Source organism: Neomonachus schauinslandi, chromosome 6, assembly GCF_002201575.2.
Source record: "Neomonachus schauinslandi chromosome 6, ASM220157v2, whole genome shotgun sequence".
NCBI classification, from domain to species: domain Eukaryota; kingdom Metazoa; phylum Chordata; class Mammalia; order Carnivora; family Phocidae; genus Neomonachus; species Neomonachus schauinslandi.
The window spans coordinates 67,847,192-67,866,322 of NC_058408.1; the positions used below are offsets into that span (position 1 = coordinate 67,847,192).

Consider the following 19,131-nt stretch of genomic DNA (forward strand, 5'->3'; position numbering starts at 1 on the left):
GGGGGGGTGCGGGGCTGCTGCGCCTCAACAACTTAAGACTTCTCCATGGCACCTCGGTTTTGTTATTTTGGTCCTAAAATTAACGTGAAAAGTCAACAGAAACTTGCAAAAAAACAGCAAGACTCAACTGATTTGTTCAGACAGTCAAGACCAGCATTCCAATCACACGATCCTGATCACCTAGAAAGACCAGCCCCTCTGTAAAGGCCAGGTACTAAGCATCTCAGGCTCTGCGGGCCGTGTGGACTGAGCACACATTACTCCACTCTGGTTCGTAACGACTGGCTGAAGTGTTTTTGAGGTTATGAAAACTGTAAGATGTTTCTTACGTATCCACATTCCTAAACAATGAGATATGCGACAAAAACCATGAGGCTGTAGGGGACAACCTACACTAGTTCCATGAACTTCCCAGGAACACAAGAGATGAGGCCTGTACATTAGATCTGGATGCAATCTGGAGTAAGAATCAGAACTGCCTTTTAAAGTTAAGTACCCCACAGAAGAATCTGTAGCTAACAGGAGGAAAGTGAGATATACTAAAGAATATTTCAAATAAAATAAGAAACAGGATCCCCCTCCCCATAAACGTCACAGAAAACTGAAAACAGAGGAAGTATATACAAAATATTGCCAGTGTTAAGTATCTACAGAAATAACAAAAAGAGAACATTCTGGTTTTTCTAGAACTGATTAGTCCTGACCATGTTAAGGGAATCTTGCTAGTATCGACTAAGCAGCAGAAGGACCTTTCAATCCATCTCTGCCTCTTCTAAATATGATACAGATTTCATCTGAATTTACTCTCAATTCAAGAAGCAAGATACCACATGCACTGAGGTAGGATCCTGAGTAGCATGTGGAGTGCTGGCGCCTTTGTGAACTTGGAGACAGTCAATACGCCGGGACAGACAGACTTCTGTGTTCAACAGCACTGTTCCTGTGCTGCTACCCAGTAACTGTCAATTCTTGCTGAATCTGGAAGTATTTGTCTTTATGAAACGCTTCTCACACAAAACAAAAACCAGCTTGTCCCTCCCACTCCACCTCCCCCAAATGAGAACAATCTTGAAGGCAGGGACAGTACCCATCTCGTTTGCTGTCGACCTTAAACAGAGTAAAAGCCCACAAATGTGTTTTTCAGCAGGAACTCTGTTATTTCTTCCTATTTATGGAAATAGTTTGTTCACTGGAGGTGAGGATGAATTCCTAACAAGCTTTTCTATAGAACAGCAGAGCTTCTACTGTGTGTTTCATAATGAGACTTTTAAACATGAAGATCAAGTATGATATGAATTTATATCAGTTACTGTACAGGAGCTAAACAAATCCATTCACAGGAACTCATTCCACAGAGGTGGGTACGATTCTGACATTTAAACAGTCGCTTTATAATAATTTAAGTTTAAGCAGCACAATCCAGCTGTTTTGGGTAAGCAGTTCTATTTTACCTTTCCTGGGATGAAGCAACAGAGATTGGAATCCACATATTTCATGAAAGTCATGTTTAACAGTGAGAGCCTTGTTTCCACAGCAGCAAGGATGTCCGCGTGACGAGCTAACGAGTGGTTTCTTCTTTCTGACTCCCTCCTAGAATAAGAAAAAAAGCAAGCATGAAGGAAATACTGTGAACTAAATGGTAAGCAGTGAAAATGCCTTAATGGGATTTCTAACAGTTTAACATTTACCTGTTAATTTGATACCTACAATTGGGTCATAATTTAACTGTAACCATCAATGAATCGCTATGTCCAGAAATCCCTGCCAAGGACTAGTACTAACTAATCAATTATTGTGGGGGAAAAAAAAATCAGTTTTTTCTTGTTTTTTGGCTGTATCAAGCCTAATGGCCATATGAATCAAAAAGAAAACAGAAATGAAAGAATTACACAAGGACATGTGGACAAGGGACTGTATGTTTTTACCCATAAAATCAGCTCACTTAACAAAAATTTTTTTAAAAGATTTAATTAATTAATTAATTAATTTATTTTAAAGATTTTATTTATTTGAGAGAGAGAATGAGATAGAGAGAGAGAGGGTCAGAGGGAGAAGCAGACTCCCTGCTGAGCAGGGAGCCCGATGCGGGACTCGATCCTGGGACTCCAGGATCATGACCTGAGCTGAAGGCAGTCGCTTAACCAACTGAGCCACCCAGGCGCCCTAAAAGATTTATTTATTTTAGAGAGAGAAAGAGAGAGAGTGGGGCAGAGAGAGGGAGAGACGATCTTAAGCAGACTCTGCACTGAGCGGGGAGCTCGACGTGTGACTGGATCTCATGACCCTGAGATCATGACCTGAGCCGAAACCAAGAGTCAGTGGCTTAACTGACTGAGCCACCCGGGCACCCCTAGCTCATTTAAACTTTTAAAGTTTTATTGAGAAATAATTCACATTCACTTTTAATGTGTATAAATAACTTCATGGTTTTTAGTACATATGGAGCTGTGCACCCACTACCACCATTTAATTTCTAAACATTTTCACGACCATGCAACGAAAGTCTGTTAACTATTATCATTCACTCCAATTCCCCAGCACTTGGCGACCACTAGCGTACTTTCTGTTTCTAGGGATCTGCCCCTTCTGGACACGGCAAGTAACTGGAGTCGGATGGTATGTGGCATTTCGTGTCTGTCTTCTTTCACAGAGCACAGCTCTCAAGGCTCATCCATGTTGGAGCGTGTGTCAAGGATTCCAATCTACTGCCCATTGACATTCTGTCATATAGACATAGCGGTATTCTGATGATCCGATCATCAGGTGATGACTTTTGGGCTGTTTCCACTTTCTGGCTATCATGAATAATGCTGCACAGAACACTCATGTACAAGTTTTTTGTGTGGCTGTATTTCCATTTCTTTTGCTATACACCTAGGAGTGAAATTGCTGGATCATTTGGTAATTCTATGTTTAGCCTTTTGAGAAACAAAGTGTTTTCTAAAGTGGCAGAACCACTTTACAATCCCACCAGTAATTTATGATGGTTCCGATTTGCCCACATCCTTCCCAAGACGACTTCTTTACTTTGGCCATCCTAGTGGGTGTTCAGTGCTATCTCAGTGTTTTGATCTGCAATGCCCCGGGGATCACGGATGTTGAGCATCCTGTATATGCTTGCTGGCCTTCAGTTTCTCTTCTTTGGAGAAATGTCTTTGCCCACCCTTAAACCTGGTTGTGTGTCTTTTTATTATTGAGTTCTAACAGTTCCTCACACGATCTGGACCCAGGTCCCTCACCGGATATTCGAGCTGTAACTGTTTTCTCCCCTTGTGTGTGTTGTCCCTTTGCCGTCTTGACGTCGTCTTGGCGGCACAGAAGTTCACATTCTGATGAAGTCCAGTCTGCCTACTCTTTTGTTACTCGTGTGCTTTTGGTGTCATAGCCAAGAAACCACTGCCTAATCCAAGTTCATGGAGGTCAGTACTGTTTCTACGTGAGGGTTTACGGTATAGCGCTGACGTTCACCTTTGATCTATATAGTCTACTTTGAGTTAATTTTTGTAGATGGAATGAGGAAGGAGCCCAACTTCATTCTTTTGCATAGATACCCGGCTATCCCGGAATCATTTGTGGAAAGCATCATTCCTTCCCCAGTGAGTTGTCTTGGCATCCTGGTTGAAAATCAACTGACTAAATATGTAAGGATTTCTTGTCCACACTCTCCGTTCTATTCCATCGGTCTACACGTCTGTCTTTATGTCCGCACCACGCTGGTTTGATTACAGCAGCCTTGCAGTAAGTTTTTATATTGGAAAGTGGTAGTTCTCTACCAACTTTGTTGCTCTTTTTCAAGACTTTTGATTATTCTGAGTCTTCTATTTCCACAGGCATCGTAGGATGGGCCTGTTGTTTTCCACAAAAACCACAGCTAGGATTTTGACAGGGATTGCACTGAATGTGCACATCAACCTGGGGAGAACTGCCGCCTTCAGAGCAGAAAGTCTTTCAATCCATGACCATGAAATGTCTTTCCACTGAAGTCTCCTTAAATTTCTTTTACCAATGTTTTGTAGTTTTCAGCAGACAAGTCTTCTTCTGTTATCGTCACTACTAAGTATCTTAGTCTTCTTGATGGTACTATAAATGGGATGATCTTTTTTTTTTTCTAAGCAAGCTCTATGCCTAACATGGAGCTTGAACTCACGACCCCGAGATCAAGAATCACATGTTCTTGTGGCCGAGCCAGCTAGGCCCCTGCCCCCCCTTTCTGGAGTCTAGTTGATGCACAATGCTATATTAGTTTCAGGTGTGCAACGTAGTCAGCACCTCTAGCTTATGCCATGCTCACCCCAAGTGTAGCTGCCATCTGTCACCACACAATGTGATTATACTACCATGGACTATATTCCCTATGCTGTACTTTTCATCCCCATGACTTTTTCATTCCATCCCTGGAAGCCTGCATCTCCCACTCCCCTTTACCCACCCTGCCCATCCCTGCATCCTGGAATTGTCTTAACCTGCTTTTGGATAATTTATTGCTAGTATATACAATTACACAACTCCTTTTTGTATATTGATCTTGCATCCTGTAGCCCTAAGGAGCTTATTTATGAGCTCTAACAATTAGAGGACTCCTTGTGTATATGATCATGTATATATGAGATCTTGTCATTTATGAAGAGAGAACACAAATTCTTCCTTTCCAATCTGGAAGCCTTTTATTTAATTTTCTTGCCTAACTGCCCTGGCTAGAAACTCCAGTATAATGTTGAATAGAAATGGTGAGAATGGGTGAACCATAGTCAAAATCACTTATTGTGATCTGAGTACCCTTCCCTCTAAAAAGTTGGAAACCATTTAATATGTAAACTTACCCAAACCAAAAAACAAAACTCAAAACAACAGGGGTGCCCCATGTTGGCTATAGCCATTACTTAAAAACAACAACAACAACAACCAAGAAACAAAGAAAATTCCCATTTGTAAATTACTGCCACCACTAGCCACAACATACCTTGGAAGTTGTGCTTTAACTTGTTTCTGACATAGGTTGTGGTATCTCTCCACTTTTAGAAATCCCTGATTCAACATTCTCTGGCAGACCAAGTCCATTCTTTTACAAACCTACAGGGAAAAAGGAGGAGAAGGAAGAATTTTAATAGGTAAAACCCAAATAAATAACAAGACAGTTAACTTAGACTCCTGTTAAAGGGAAGTTCTGTGTCAGTACCGTTCCCCAGTCTGCTGTCTCTCTAAATCTGTACATACAGTATATGTGTATATATATATATGAGGTGAACCCCTCATGCTTTATAACTCTTGCAGCATTACCTTAAGAAATTAATACTATGTGTAGGCAAGGAATACTTTACCTTTATTTTAGGTATTGGCTGAATGTTCTGAATGTATCCCCACTACTGTGGTCAGAAAATGTAGTCCTGAAGATCAGTAAAACAACATATTCAAAAGGATTTTAACGGTTTGAATAAAGAAAATTCTCCGTTAGCTCAAAATGTGCATTCAAACTTAAGCCCAACCTCTCATAAAGTTTATATGATCTATAACCAGAATGAGAATTCTTATTTATTTCTACTAGTCAGGGTTAACTACAGAGAGTTACTCTATACTAGATACTATCATATCCTCCATAATATATTTTAACATATGTAGCAGAATCTCGACTATTTTGAATCTTTAAGGAATACTATGTTTTTATACAGTAAGAGCACAGAATCATAAGTCAGAACACCTGAATTTGTACCTAACTTGTACACATTCTTGAGCAAGTCAGCTACCTGAAAGACTGAGTCAGCCTTCTGTAAAATGTGGATAGTATCTAACTCATAGGGATATCATTAGGATTAAATGAAACAATACACGCTAAAATCACTCTGATAAACCCTAAAGTGCTCTGTAAAAATTATGTTAAATAAATGGTTTAACTTAGTACTAACTGGAACACTTTGTTCCATAGGTGCTCTATTTCTGAGACATGCCAGCGTCTTTTTTATCTTAATGAAACCCAGTGCACAAAATACTTTTGTTCTTTGATCCCTGAGAATTTTGCAGTGATTCAGAGGAATCAACTTGAATGTTAGTTCTCACTGTACAGGTGTGGATGTTGAAAGTGCAAGACATTGAGAAAAATCTAGATCAAGGCCAAGGCGATTAGGCGGGGGCTGTCATATGCTTCTATCTCTCATAGCAACCCAGCACAAATGCTTGACAGATACTTGCTGAAACTGAAATGCCGATGAAACTCTTGATATGTCTGCTTTCTCCTGAGAATACACAAAAATTCTGGCAAACTGGATTGAAGCTAACGAAGGCTGTAATACTCTAGTATTAAATACTATGTACTTCCTAAATCATAGCATGTCAAATGAAAGATATTAAGGAAAACACTTCTTTTCCAGTTGAAAATAAATAAAAACATAGCAAATTTTAAGTAATGAAACTAAGAGTAATTCCTAATAAATGATATTTTAGAATTTGGTGGGATCTATTTCTAACTAAACTAAACCAGTTGTCAACATATGCTCAATGTCTATTAAAAAATAACAATAACAAAACCGATACATATCAACATCAGTAATTTGTAAAGTTTATTTATGCTTTATAGTAATCACTACACCCATCATGGGGTTCGAACCCACGACCCCAAAATCAAGAGTTAGAGTTGCACACTCCTCTGCCTGAGCCAGCCAGGTGCCCCAACATAAATAACTTTTAAAGGAAAAATAACTCTTCTAAAAATACTTAAGAGTTACATTTTTGCAAATCTCTTTGATATGTAGTTTTATAGAACAGAAATGGATGGCCATATCTGCTTCTGCATTCAATCTACTGAAGTATTACCTTAGAAAGTTCTAGAAAACATAATACACAAGCACACATTTCACGAGCTGTCGGTGTGCTGACATCATCACATGTCACAGGGCTCCCGGAAAGCTCCACTGTCCACTTGTTAAATGCAGAAATAACAACTTAGAACTATAATGGAAGTACTTTAGATCTTACAGACTCCCTGAAAGGGTCTTGGGAACCACTCTGGGAGGCCTAGACTAAACCTGAAGAACCAGTGCCCCGTTCCTAAATAAATACATTGTCACGATACGGTACTGAAACTTTATGTGAGGGAAAAAGAAAACCACTTTATGTTATTGGGGGAAGGAGGAGAGCGTCTGTATGTGTGATGAGGGGGAGTACAGCAGGCTCAATTCTCATCTTTCACAGTAGAAAGTCAACAGATAATATCAAAATAGTATCAGCCCAAAGACTTGAAAGCAGCACCACTGGGGGATAAAAATTGAGGGCTATAAAAACAATTTTTTTTGTTGTTGCCAGAACTATCTGAGGTGAAGCACCTTCTAACACAGTCTGGTAGGAAACACGTCGTTGTGGACTCTGCAACCTCTTTGACAATTTCTGAGACGAAATAATGGAAATAATTTTTTAGCAGCAATAAATTTACAGAGAAAAAATTAAGGTCAAATGTTATCGTAATAGTTTCCCGGGTACTGTTTAAATTATTTTATTATTATACCAGCATTTTGCTGCACTGAATCTACTAACTACTAGGATGCAGACATCTAATAATCCAGAAACTCGGCTCAGTGTCTGAGTACTGACCAGTACTAGTGTGGGTGATCAGCAGGTAAATAAATAAGCAGATAAGGTCAGCCAAGGAAGACTTCACATTATACAAGATTTGAGTTAGCTTCGCAAAGAGGACAAGGACTGCTAAGTTAGAGGTGTGGCCCAAGCAAAGGCAGAGTCTGGAGTGAGTAAACCATTGCCAAGCAACCTACTTCTGAGGGTAGATCAGATGTGCAGGCAAATCTGAGCGGAATAAAATCTCCCATATTTTGAGCAGGGAAATCAAATGGTAATGAGAAATGACTTTAAAAAGACCACCCATTTTTTGAAAGATCTCACATGGGGATAGTTGGTTATGTTCTGTAAGAAACTATATTAGGACTAAAGATCTGGTTCCAGAAATTTCACATGGGGATAGCTGAAATCAATGTAGATGAACCCCCAAATGAACAAGTATAACATAAGAAAATAAAAGCTTACAGAGTCTCAACTGACATTATCATTAAAAGCTGGTAAAAAGAGAAAAGAGAAGGTCACAAAGGCAGACAAATGAGACTAGCACCACAAAAGCTGAAGTCAAAAATATTTTAAGCATTAATCAATATCGTAAGAAAAGAGCAGCATTTAATTTGGTATTCTTTCTTTCCTGGATGTCTAGTAAGCATTGACCAATAGCACAAAAACAAAGATACAATAGATCACATACCTTTGTTTAGAATTCAGAAAGAAGCAAAGTGACCCTTGAAAACAGAAGTAGTTGACCCCTGAACAGCACAAATTTGAACTGTACCGGTCCACTTATAACGTGGATTTTTTTTTTTATAAACACAGTCCAATTCTGTAAACGTATCTTCTCTTCTTATGATTCTCTTTTCTCCAGCTTCCCTTTATTTTAAGAACACAGCTTTTTTAACATATAGAACATACAAAATATGTTAGTCGACTATTTACATTATTGATAATGCTCTGGTCAATAGTAGGGTGTTGAGTTTTTAGGGAGTCAGAAGTTGTATGTGGATTTTCAAATGCATAGGGGTTGGCGCTCCTAACCTGCATTGTTCAAAGGTCAACTGTTGGGACGCCTAGGTGATTCAGTCAGTTAAGCGTCTGCCTTCGGCTCAGGTCATGATCCCAGGGTCCTGGGATCGAGTCCCGTGTCAGGCTCCCTCAAGGAGCCTGCTTCTCCCTCTGCTGCTCCCCCTGTTTGTGCTTTCTCTCGCTCTGACAAATAAATAAAATCTTTAAAAAACAAACAAAACAGAAAACAAAGGTCAACTGTACCCTAATTTTCCCTACGGTAGGCAGTTTAATGATAGCTGCTGATGATGTATGCTAACTTGCAATGCAAAATTATCTCATTTAAAATGTAGCTTTAGGGACGCCTGGATGGCTCAGTCGTTAAGCATCTGCCTTCGGCTCAGGTCATGACCCCAGAGTCCTGGGATCGAGCCCCGCATCGGGCTCCCTCCTCAGAGGGAAGCCTGCTTCTCCCTCTCCCACTCCCCTTGCTTGTGTTCCCTCTCTCGCTGTCTCTCCTTCTGTCAAATAAATAAATAAAATCTTTAAAAAAAAATACAATGTAGCTTTATATCTATGGGTATTTTAAGAATTTCCCAAAGCTGATGGGAAGAAATTTTAGTTTCCTGGTTATTAAAATACAACAAAAATCCTAGCAATTTGGTCATTCACCCACGACAGTAAAATAAAATTCTGGAGTCTAACATACAATGATGATGACTATGTCAAAAACTACCATTGCATTCAGAGATCAGCAAAAATAGACACTTACCAACATACCAGGGAGCTTATGGAATATGTCGGTCTGCAGCAGAGACATTTAGTTTGGGTCCTCTGTTACTGCCTCTCTAGTTAGGACATGTGGTTTTCTTTGTTAATTACTTGAAGAGTTAAAATGCCATGTTTATCCTTTTCCATCGCTTTCTAACATAAGTAGTAATGAAAATTCTTCTTTGCTTTACTTAGGAATCTTTTTTGATTTCTTGTGCCCCTATGGTCCTTCTTAACAACGCAAGACACATATGCCATAAATTTGTGAAACCTGCAATTTTCCTGTGACACCTAATCTTAGTATCAAATCTCAGTTGATTCTAAGATGCACATTTTTTTCATATTTTAACATTTGACATCGGAATGGTCTTACAATTATAACTGGCACCATTTCTTTTTCAGATGGCTTAGATGCTGTGAAATATAAAAGGGTGGACTTCTTTGATTTTGTTTAATTCAATAAAAACTCTTCTGGGAAAAAAAAAGCACTGCTAGAATAATACACATATAAGTTGATCAAGATACATTCTGATTTCAAAAATGTTAAAACATGAAATTATATCTTAGAATTGAGGAAATACTGTAATGGAACCAGATTTTTCATGTACTTATTTAGTGCTCTACAGTTCTCAAATGAATACTTGATGCTTTTCTCCAATTAATCCGGAAGTTATTATTAATGATTAGGCTGCTTATCAATAACCCCCAAACTGGAAGGAACTTAAGACACCGGAACCTTTCTTTCTTTTTACAGAGAGAGAACATGGAGGCCTTAAGAAATTGTGTAATTTGTACAAAGTCAATCAAACTATTTAGTGGCAAAAGTGAAATTAAGAATTTAGGCTTCTAATTAGTATCTTTTTAGATTTAGTGATCTGCAGCTCTACAGAGTGAAACACTTATCCTAACTATTCTCAACTGGCCACAGTCTTGACTAATACCCACTGCTACAGACACTGCTGGCTGAGTCTCAAGTAGGACTTCTTGAGGCAATACGAGATCTTAAGGACATTAGTGGGTGTTCTCACCACACTGCTAAAGTTTAGAGAAATGGCGCTAGACCAAAATCTTTCTAGAATTCTTTCAAGGTTCAAAAACCAGAAGTCAATCATGAGGAAACAATGAGACAAATCTGCATTGTAGAACATTTTATAAGCCATCTGCCCTGATTCTTCAAAAAGCCAACTGCATTAAAGAATGAAAAAAGTAGGGAGAATGTTCTGGATTAAAGAGACAATGTTTTACTAGATTCAAAAGCCTTATCCCCCACCAAAAAAAAGCTATAAAGACATTTTGCGGATAACTGAGAAGTTAGAATATAAAATGTAATGTTAAATCCCTGGGAAGTGATAATACTGTGATTACATAAAGGATAAAATGTCATTATATTTGCATTTTACTTTCAAATGGCTTAATGAAATAATCTGTGTGGAGGACATACAACACACACATTTAGAGAGGGAAAGAATGAGCACACAAGTGAAAGAGATAGAGCAGATGTGGCAAAAAGTTAATGATGGGTGATAGAATCACTTAAAAAATTGTCTACACGGTGTGGATTGTCTAATATGTAATACCATATACAGAGAGACACGGAGTTAATTATCTGCAGGTAGAATTATAACAAATTTTAAGACTCTGGACTACAGGAAACAAACAGGGTTGCTGGAGGGGAGTTGGGTGGGGGGATGGGGTAACCGGGTGATGGGCATTAAGGAGAGCACTTGATGTAATGAGCACTGAGTGTTATATGCAAACTGATGAATCACTAAATTTTACCCCTGAAACTAATAATACAGTGTATGTTAGCTAAATTGAATTTAAACAAAAAATTAAAAAAAAAAATTACAACAAATTTTAAATTCTCTGGGTATCCCCCCCCCAGATGTTCACTTGGAAAGAAAATATAAATTTATTTTATTTTTAAAGATTTTTATTTATTTGAAAGCGAGAGTAAGAGAGATCACAGAGGTAGAGGGAGAAGCAGACTCGCCACTAAGTGGCGAGCCCAATGCAGGGCTTGATCCCAGGACCCCGAGATCATGACTTGAGCTGAAGGCAGACGCTTAACGGACTCAGCCACCCAGGCGCCCCTAAAAATGTATTTAAATATTAGCCTGAGCAAAACAATTAGGAAGAAAAGCCTGTTCCCAGGATTTCTATAATACCGCCTAGAAGCCAAATAGAACAGCTTTTCTGATTATTCTGGTTTTGATGATCTGTACCATCATTCTCCTCATTAATATAGGAATGGAGTGTTGCTTACAATGCAGCCTGACGCACTAATGCAAATGGCGACTCTTACTAATCACATACGAGCCACATCACCTTAATCAATTTTCATCCTTATTACGAAGATTTTTCTAGTCACCCAAGCTTCTTAAAATGGTCTTAAATTTAAAAAATTCTACTCTCCTCTGTTGGAGGTAAATATGAAGCAGCGCATTTTCTAGCACTACCATAGTGTATACAGAAAACATTTATTTCACAATGACATTTATTTTCTATCCTTTACTTGGAGTAGCACAGTTTTTGTTTTGTTTTTTAAAGATTTTATTTATTTATTTGACAGAGAGAGAGACAGCGAGAGAGGGAACACAAGCAGGGGGAGTGGGAGAGGGAGAAGCAGGCTTCCCGCGGAGCAGGGAGCCCGATGCGGGGCTCGATCCCAGGACCCTGGGATCATGACCTGAGCCGAAGGCAGACGCTTAACGACTGAGCCACCCAGGTGTCCCTAGTGCAGTGTTTTTAAGAACTACTTCATTAATTCAACAAACACTGAGTACTCATATTGAATCACAGACTACAGAAGGCCATCGGGATTCCTGATAAAAGGGTACGAGGAGCCTAAATTCAGTGCCCAACCGGCCCCTCCAAAGACAATTCCAATAGAATCTGTAAGTACAACCATGTTGCATTGGGAACTCAGAAGTACTACCCAGTGAGGTTCAGAAAAGAGGCACAGAGGCTGTACTGAGGTACTGACACTTAAGGTGTATTCTGAAGGAACAGATACTCTCTAGGAGGGGGGATGAAGGAGAGACTGCAGGCAGAAGCAGCACCTGCTGTGAGAGGCCTAGCATGTTTGGGAAACTCAACAGCTTGATGATGCCTGTTTCAATTGAGCTTAAGTCCAAGACGCTAGAAGTAGGTGGTCGGGAGAAACCTCGATCAAGGGTTATCTTTGGCTCCTAAACATCGCGAGACTGGATCCTACACATAGGCCATCCTTGGAAGCTAGGACCTTCTCCCATACCGTCTGAATCTGCCCTGCTCTGCTGACCAGGTTGTTCAGGTGCCTCTGGTCTGTTAGGAAATGATGATGATGTTAAGAGGTGGAAGTTGTTTCTCAACATTCTTACTTGCTGCCCCCAGCAAAAGGTGTCAACCCCGCAGGTTCTCAAAACAGTTTCTTAAACCTGGCCAGTCTGAGAAATAAAAAATGGTGGGAAAAGGGGGGAGTCTGAGCACTAATCTAGGACATCTGACACTTCAGACAATCACCTCATAGCTCTAATTAGTCACCCTGCTCCAGTCACTTCACTACATTGTACGTCATTTCTTTTCTGCTGGGAACGTTCTCTCACCTTTACTAAGGATAAACTGGATAAAAAACTCACTATCTTGAGGAAGCCTCTGATTAAGTGCTCCCGATTAACCTCAACAGTCTTGTATTTCTTATCTTTGCATTTGTTATTCTGGTGCTAAGTGTGCTCAAGGAAGGTGTGTCCATTCCGTCTTCATGACACTCTGGGCAGGGTTACTGGTTGAACCCCTTCACTTTAGGACTAGAATCTGCAGGAAAAATGAATTGTCCCCTAAATATTATAATCTCCAACCTGTACTTAAGTACCTGTTAATAAAAATAACCCAATGATGAGATGGTGGGGAAAAACCACAAATCATCAATGCATAGAATATATTCTCCATAACACCGCCACAAAGAGCCACGGTTTGCAAAGTGTGGTCTAGGGACCCCTGGGATTCCCAAGATCCTTTTGAGGGTCTGTGAGGCCAAACTATTTTCATAATACTAAGACATTATTTGCCATTTTTACTCTTTCTTCCATAACATACAGTGGACTCTTCCAGTGGCCACATGACACATGATAACATTATTTTTCTGACCACTAAGTATGTACTGTCTCTTCCTGTGTCTTCTGGAATTTTCTAAGGTAAGCTCTTAGGGTCCTCAATAACTTTTAAGAGTATAAAGATGTCCCGAGGTAAAAAAAAATTTGAGAACTACTGGCATAGAGCAAGAGATAATAAGGAAAAGCGCTTGCCTATTAAAAAAAAAAAAAGAGTAATGGTTTCTCATTTTCCTTCATATTTCCTACGAATCAACCTTCTCTATAAAATTTTCTAACCTATTTGAACAAAAGATGAAAAAGGAACTATAAATGGGTAACAGATTTAACTAGCTAGAGTGCTCTAGAGAAATAGCTCGGGATGAAAGTATGTATGTATTTTGTTACCTACCAGAAAACTTCATTCCAGATAATGAGCAAGACTTCTGAATTTAACCTTCAGTCATATTTATGTCCTGAACCACTAACAGGATTCCATTAAATTTACAGGAGCTCCCCACTGAAATCATAGAGGAAAAAATTTGATAGGATCCCTCTGAAACAGCTTTTAAAAAAGCCTTCCATACTCATTTTTCAGTGAGTGAGAACACTATGCTCACAAGTCAAAATCAAAGGCTCAAACTTGGCTTAGATACACTCCCGAACTGGGGGTAGGACCTCACTTTTTAACCTTTGCCACTTGTTTCAAAAATTCTCACCCCATCAAGAGGGCCTAGGTGACAATCTAACGCTGCATCAGCACAAATTTGTCTCACTTACTGAAAAAACAACTCAAAGTACAAGTTTTGTCACTTCAAAAGCTGTGTTCCACCAAATAATTTTAAATACATTGGAAGAGTTAAATATTTAAAGAGATATTTCTGTGTAACCAATATCTCTAGGCTCTGGGTACAGTTTTGGAGCAATAGTCAATGGCAGGAAAAACGAACAAACCAACCAACAATTCAATAGGCATTTGGACAATCCCTTGGTAAGAACTGGACTGGAGAGTCGAATTTCAATTATTCATGGCAACAGGAAGCAAAGACTATCATCAACTAAACTGCACAAAGAACTGAAAAATGTTATTTTAGCAGTTTCAACCGAGAGAAAATCTTTTAAAGAAAATACAGAGTAATGAGTACATGGCTTGTGTGCCTGTCCTCTAATTTAGGTGCTAACCACAATTACAACTGAGGTCCTAATAAGGCAAGTAAAGTGGGAAGAAAGAAAAAATCCAAACATCCAAACAATACATAAACTAGTTCATCAACCACTGAGTAGTTGACATTTAGCTTTATGGAAACTAATTCTATTCTTAATTAATATCATTCTCGTCAAAGCATATCCAGCCTTAATTCCACTAAAAAAAAATACTTAAAATGAAAGGACCTATGTAATGTGTACTCCAGATAGCAGCATACATACTAAAGTTCCTTGATTTTTTGGCAAATAGCCCATTAGGTATAAGTAAAGCACCTACCAGGCACTGTTTCTACCCTGCCAATTTCATTAAAAGACCACAATTAAATTAATGCTGACATCTAGTGGCAAGAAAGAACATCTTCTTTTATAATGCTACCTGAATTGAATTGTACCTTACAACACAGAGCCAATCAATCTGAAACCAGACACTTCCAAATCCCCACAAAAGATTAACCACTTAATCTAAGAATTATCTATTAAACTTAAGTAAACAAAAGAATAAGAAACATTACTAAACCAGAGGGAAAAGACCCATCTTTGAGACATAAAATTGACGGCAGAATCTTTTGGGGGGCAGGGGGGAAGAGGGTGGTGGTGCAGGGGATGGTAAGGAGCTCCTTATGAAAAATCTTTGTTTCAAACTACAAATCTGTACCCTTAAAAAGCTAGAATAGAGGACTGCTTTAAAATTAAGAATGCAACTGAATATTTCACTTGAAAGAGATGTCATTTATTAATAAACTGTGGGATGTCCTAAGAAGCTAGTTTTCCCCCTCAAAAAATGTTTTTAATTTTTAAAAAAAGTACACGACTGACGAACAAAAAACCAGTTTTCCCCTACACTTACAAACCAAAACTGTGACTATTCCAAGCTTTACAAAGCTTGGAACCACTGTCTGGCTGAGAGGCTCAATTCAATCAAATGTTATGCCCAACTATGTACAGCATGAATCTTGATCAAACACCATCCTTTATAAAAATCGGAAGGAATATTTAAGATTCTATACGGAATTCTAGGATGACATGTTTGGGGAATTCAGGGACAATCAATTTTGAAATATGACTTTTCAACTGAGGAATCTTCCATTCTGCAGGGTGGCGTGGTAGACCTGCTGGGCTACTAGGAAAAAAAACCTGGTCATCAGTTTGAATCAAATTAATAAACTTTCTTTAAAAAGTATGATCTCCTTTCCAAACGTAATTAGAATCAAATTTAAACCGGAGGTGTAAACCTAAAATGTGGCACATGAACGAGAAAATGCTGTCCACACTACATTCAGAAATATGTCTTTGTCCTCTTATAAACAATTCCAAACACAGATTTAGCCCCTACACACAGTCGGCTTGCAATCACTTCAAAATGTCCACCTCCTTCAATTTCCTTCCCACTTAAAGATAAATCCCCCGACAGGAAGCAAAAGATCTTACTGAACTAAGACATTCATCAAACCTTCAGTCCACGCTGTGGAGCGAGGTAAATGCCTTCTTTCTGTAAATCACTGAACTACTGTGATTTGAAGCTGGCGGGTGGGCGTTAAGTCACTAGTTAGAAAATGAACTGCAAGAGAAACCAACCCTGTCCAGGGGCGAGGTGCTCCCCGAGGGTGGGAAGTGTCGGGGCGAGGCCGAGCCGGACGCGCTCTCGGTGGGCTCTACTTTACTGGTCACCTGGGGAGCTGGGGCCACCAAATGGCGTTCACGCCCCTCGGAGCCCCCACCGGGTTTGGGGAGGCCTCCCCGACCCTACTTCATCTTCTCCAACCGGGAAACCTGGGTCGGCGGTTGGGGGAGAAGGCGGGGGTGGACACAGTGCGTGATTCCTGCGGACCGACCAAACCTGGCTGGGCCCGGCCAGGGGCCGGACGCTGGTGCACAAAAGGCGGCGGCCGGAGCCTTGGGGCCGGCGCTCAGGCCGGGCGGCGCTGGGACGCCCAACTCCCGCCGCCGCCCCGCTTCCGGGCCGGGGCAGCGAGACCCTAGCCCCGCGGCAGGAAGGGGGGACGACCCCGCCGCCCGGCACCGGGACTCCGCGTCCTGGAGCCGTCTGCGGCTCCCCCCCCGGGGGACGCGCTCCCCTCTCCGCCCCTCCCCAGACCTCGGCCGGCGGAGGGGGCGGCGGGGGTCCCGCGGGGGCCTCACCAGGCGGAGCTGGCTAATTTCGTCGTAGGACATAAAGCTGAGGATGTTCTCGATGGCTACGATGGGCAGCGCCACCAGCGTGTTGTTTTGAGGCAGCTGGTCGGGAGCCAGCGCCGGGGCTAGGGGCGCCTGGGAGCCCGGCTGCGGGGCCGGGGGCGGGGGCGGGGGGGGCAGTCGCTGGGCAGAGCCGATGGCCGAAGAGGGGCCGCCGTCGCTGTGGCCGCCGCCTCCTTCCTCAGCCATCCGCTCCTCCGACGCCGCCGCCATCTTGGGGGTTTGATTCCTTCCCCCCACTGCAAGGGGACCAGGGGCGCTTCCGATGCGTCACTTCCGCCTTGGGACGCGGGGGCGGGCCCTCGGAGGGGCGGAGCCTGCGCGGTGGCCGGCGGCCCCGGGCGCTTGAGGTGCTGGTGAGGCCCGGCGGTGTCCATCCCGGGGAGGCGACCTTTGGAGGCCTTCTGATCCGAGGCCGGCAGGGACCGGAGGGTGAGGGAACCCTGTCCATTAGAGTGCTGTCCGCCGGGGCGGTTTTCTTGGCGCTCCTCCTGACGCGGGGCGGGGAGAGTAGTGTTGCCTGGCGAGTATAGACGCGACGTGTGTTAGAGCGTCGTCGTTTGTGGAGAACCAGGTAATGGTCCCTTTAGGCGAATGACGAGAGTGAAGTACTGATTAAAGCTACCGTGTGCAGGAACCTTGAAAACTTCGTGCTAAATGAGAGAAGCCAGACCCAAGGACAACATTCGTCTGGGGATGTATGCAGCCGCCAAGGCCGAGGAAGGCGGAGGACCCAGGGGCGGGCTTCGCGGGTCGGGGGCACGGAGGGAAGGAAAGGCGTCCGGCTGCGGGGCGGGGGCCCTGCTGCGGGGGTGAAGTGGGGGGCGGAGGAGCGGGGCGGGGCGGCGGGGGGACGTGCAGAGAGGAGGGAGACGCATCCCGCCAGGATGCTTCAGGGTTGGAGAGCGTGGGTGCACAACCTTGCGAGTACACGAAAACCAGTATGTTAAAGTGGTTGGTCCACTGTGTGAATTGTATCCCAAAAACATTGGTTTAGGCAAGAGTCATCAAAAAATGCTAAAAGGAGAAAGTAGGTCGTCTCAAAATAACTCCCCACAAGTTACATGTTAATTACAAAGATAAATAAGTTTGCAATAGAGAAATTTGGTGGACAACTACCATAATCATATCATTAACACTAACATCAGGCGTTTTGAGAGGAATGGACATCGTGTACGTCATGATATGATATCCTCAAAAGAACGTGACACAAGATAGTATTGCTGAAAAAAAAAATAAAAGCATAACCTTTATTTGAGGTAGGCAAATCTGGTTAATTGTTCCATGCTCTTCAAAAACGTTGTCATTTTGTGCCAGATTAAAAGAGACTAACGAGGTAAGATAACTACGTTCATGGGTGATTTTGAATTGGATCCTGGATTAGGAAAAACAGCTAAAAAGAACATTATTGTGACAATTGGCAAAATTTGAATATGGATTATATATTAGATAATGTAATCATTACATTTTTTGATTTGGATAATTTTATTGTGCTCTTAAGAGAATGTCCTTGTTCTTAGGAAATACACGTTGAAGTATTTAAAGGTAAAGGGGCATATCTCAATTTGATCTCAAATGGTTCAATAGATAGAGAATGAGATTAATAAAACAAATATAATAAATGTTAATAAGTGGTGAATCTGGATGAAGAGTATACAAGAGTTCCTTGTACTTTTTGCAATTATTTCAAAATAAAAACTTTTTAAAGGTTGTGTTTGTGAAAATCAGTAAAGGATGCAGAAGGGGAGGTTGGAAGGGGGAGCCGCATCACTCAAGGTCAACTACAGATCCAACAGAAGAACCCTCCCCAGGGAAGAATCCCGAATTACAGGCCCCCACAGGGAAAGATGGGCACTGCATTTCTTACAGGAAGTGAGCATCCCAGCAGCGCCGCCGGTGACAAACCACCGTCACCCCGAACTCCTGTTTTTCTCCAGTGGACTTTGCTTCAAAGCAACCCTCCCAACATCCTCCTTCTTGACCATAAAACCACATTCCTCTCCTTCATATGTTGGACTTGCCTGTGGTCTTGTCATAGCTTGCGTGTTGCAAACTGCAATTCTCTGCTGTTCCCAAATCCCCTTGCACAGGGAAAGTAAGTGGCTTATTTTTAAGGTTAATGCTTAATATTTCTATATTTTTATATTCTCATAATATTCTATAACAAAGGTAAGGGTGCACAGATGACTAAATTTTGAAGCTTTGTCTTCTTAGTCCTGGGTCTTAATCTCAGTCTCAGTGTGTCCCTTCTTTTGCAGCTCTGGTTTGGAATCTAAGGGTTGCAAAGTAGATGCAGAAACTGCAGGAGAAGCTAAGTGTGAGTAAGGGC

General features: G+C 41.4%; 1 protein-coding gene across 1 annotated transcript in view; it reads right to left on the reverse strand.

The window, feature by feature from the left end:
* FBXO28 (F-box protein 28) overlaps positions 1 to 17,028 on the reverse strand; it is a 27,218-nt gene extending 10,190 nt beyond the window's left edge. Inside the window, exons 1-3 of the mRNA XM_021679490.1 lie at positions 16,749 to 17,028; positions 4,961 to 5,070; positions 1,452 to 1,590 (exon numbers count right to left, since the gene is read on the reverse strand). Coding sequence (XP_021535165.1) covers positions 1,452 to 1,590; positions 4,961 to 5,070; positions 16,749 to 17,015 — 516 coding nt within the window. The 5' untranslated portion in view covers positions 17,016 to 17,028. The remainder of the gene's footprint in view (positions 1 to 1,451; positions 1,591 to 4,960; positions 5,071 to 16,748) is intronic.
* Positions 17,029 to 19,131: the final 2,103 nt, after the last annotated feature.